A 2,949-nucleotide genomic window follows, 5' to 3' on the forward strand; every position below is an offset into this window, starting at 1 on the left:
TACAGAATAGAAGTGAAACTCAAGTGCTTCGACTTAGGAGCTTGTGTACCATGTTTAACAAAGAAAGGGGGATTTGGACTTTAAAGGATGATGAACTCAGGGAAAGTGACTAGAAAAATATATGGGAAAATCTAATGGAAGATAAGGGTTATTTTAACTAGACTTGTTTATGCAGGCTCCCCTCGGTGCCAAGTGTTCATCTTTTTTTTTTTTTTTTTTTAATTTTTTGAGATGGAGTTTCGTTCTGTCGCCAGGCTGGAGTGCAATGGCATGATCTCAGCTCACTGCAACCTATGCCTCCTGGGTTCAAATGGTTCTTCTGCCTCAGCCTCCCAAGTAGCTGGGATTACAGGCACGCCCCACCATGCCCAGCTAATTTTTACATTTTTAGTAGAGATGGGGTTTCACCATGTTGGCCAGGCTGGTCTCAAATTCCTGACCTCGTGATCCACCCACCTCAGCCTCCCAAAGTGCTGGGATTACGGGCATGAGCCACCGCGCCTGGCCGACCCTTCTCTTCTGGGTGCAGGAGATGGGAGCTTCTCACAAAAGGATATTTATGACCTACTTTTAGGTAGATCAGAAGAGAGCAGAGAACTCTTCCTTCATCTGTTGATTCTCAATTGCCTTCAGCTCAAATTCTTTTGGTAAAGTAGCAAGTTTTCAGGTCTTATCACCTTCATTTGGAAATGAAGGGCAACATGATACTTAACGCCAGATTGTTCTCCAGAAAAATGGTACCAGTTTCTGTCTTTGTGAGTGCATGAATCTTTGGGAAATTTTAGCCTTGCATAAATTGACAGTAAATAGTTGAAAAAGATAAGATTACAAAGATAAAAGGAAAACCAAAATCTTAAATGTTACAAAAACTTTACTGGTATGATGTTCTCAACTCCAAACCTCCAATAATTCGGACAGACACCTTGGGAAAGCAGTTTAGATTGACTTGTAGGGAAATGTGATCTGGTTTTCATTTGTGGCCATATTTAGGGTCTCCATTGGGGCATAGTTTTCACTTTCCATTATAAGAGGATCCAGCACCTGCCTCTCACATTCATGAGGTAGGCGCCCTTCGAATTTCTTTCTGAGCAAGGGATTCACTGCTTTCAGTGTTTAGGGTGGGAAGACAGAATGGCAAAATAGAGGAGATCCTAAATTTTTTCTGGGTCCCTTTATTTTGCTGGGTTTTGCTAGAGAAACATTTGGTCATGTGATATAGTGCCTAGAAGTTACCCCCTCCATAATGCCTACTCCTTTAAATAACAGCCATTAAAAGATAGACTTGAGTACATTAAATGTTTTTAAGAGTCAATTTGAATATTCAGCAGTTCATGAATTGAGCAGCACCAAACCTCAAGCAGTTGGGCTCCACTAAGGGAGGTGCAAGGAGATGCCAGGGGTAACCTTTAATAAGGTGTTCCAGGAAGTAAGACAAAGAAAATATTTGATTGGTTAAAGTGGAAAGTCCCTTTTTGAAGCAGTCAGCAGTTTCTGGTTGGTAAAGTCTCTTAGATGTTAGTTGGTGGTTTCTGATTGCTTAACCTTAAGTTTCATTTTCCTAGGCTATGATCAATCACTCTGAGTTGAGTTTTGGTTTGCTTAGGTAGGAACCCAAGGCGCTGGAGCCATCTCAACTTAATAGTCTCCCAGTTGATTATTTTAACAGAGCTGTATCCTATAAAGACAGGGTAACACACATTGAATTTACTTCCTTCAGACATTTAGAATGGACTTAAGGTCTTGATTTAAAAGACCATTGGAGGAGACAAGAAATCTGGATGATCCTTCTTTTTGAAGAAAAGTGCTGTCTTAAACTTCTGTTAAATTACTAATCTGGTGGTGGTGGTTGGGGGGTGTTTTGTTTTGTTTTCCAAAGAACCAATTCAGGCATTGGAAACCCTAAATGTTGATCTTGTGAGCTGCGGGAAGGAGCACTCCCTGGCTGTGTGCCACAAAGGAAGGGTCTTCGCATGGGGAGCTGGTTCTGAAGGGCAGCTGGGGATTGGAGAATTCAAGGAAATAAGTTTCACACCTAAGTAAGTATTTCAATCCACTCCTTCATTTATTCAATATATTTAGTACCATGTGCCAGGCACCATGCAAGATGCCAGGATACAAAGACGACTGTGACAGGCCAGCTCCAGTGATTCACGTCTGTAATCCAAACATTTTGGAAGGCTAAGGTGGGCAGATCACTTGAGGTCAGGAATTTGAGACCAGCCTGGTCAACATGGCGAAAGCCCCTCTGTACAAAAAAATACAAGAAAATTAGCCGGGCATGGTGGCAGGCACCTGCAATCCCAACTACTCAGGAGGCTGAAGCTGGAGAATCGCCTGAACCTGGGAGGCAGAGGTTGCAGTGCATGCAGAGAATGCACTGCACTCCAGCCTGGGCAATGGAGGGAGACTCAGTCTCAAAAAAAAAAGACTATGACAAACACAGTTCCTAACCTGAAGGATGAAGGCAGGAAAAAACCTACAACACCAATTATTATTTAATTAGAGCAGAGTGAAATGAGATGTGACCCTTTGATCTTAATCTTATCTCTTGGAATATCTATGGGAGCCCACTTAGACCTCCAGAGTGGGTATAAAGACTACTGTAAAGTAGAAACATTTGAGCTGCAAAAGATACAGATATAAATCTTACCTGAACTTCCTTTATCACACTAAAACAGAGCCTCCTGAAAATACAGTTCCCAGTAGCTTCCTTGAGTGAGAGTTCCCTGGGAATTCAGTTGTCATTAAGATAGACCACTCATTACCATTACCATCAAAAAGCCCAATAGAACCTTCTATACTTTCTCACTGAAGTCCCAAAGCCCGCCTTTTATTAAGTTGACAGATATAAAACTTTACTTTGGGGCCGGGCGCGGTGGCTCAAGCCTGTAATCCCAGCACTTTGGGAGGCCGAGGCGGGCGGATCACGAGGGCAGGAGATCGAGACCA

The 2,949-nt window shown here is 42.6% G+C and overlaps 1 protein-coding gene across 1 annotated transcript in view; it reads left to right on the top strand.

Moving 5' to 3' along the window:
- Positions 1-1,830: 1,830 nt before the first annotated feature.
- Positions 1,831-2,949, top strand: part of LOC105527293 (probable E3 ubiquitin-protein ligase HERC6) — a gene marked incomplete at both ends in the record, with an annotated part of 47,201 nt that continues 46,082 nt past the window's right edge. The window contains one exon of the mRNA XM_011963586.1: positions 1,831-2,036. Within this exon, the coding sequence (XP_011818976.1) occupies positions 1,831-2,036 (206 nt within the window). The remainder of the gene's footprint in view (positions 2,037-2,949) is intronic.

The sequence above is a fragment of the Colobus angolensis genome, unplaced genomic scaffold, assembly GCF_000951035.1.
Source record: "Colobus angolensis palliatus isolate OR3802 unplaced genomic scaffold, Cang.pa_1.0 Scaffold615, whole genome shotgun sequence".
NCBI classification, from domain to species: Eukaryota; Metazoa; Chordata; class Mammalia; order Primates; family Cercopithecidae; genus Colobus; species Colobus angolensis.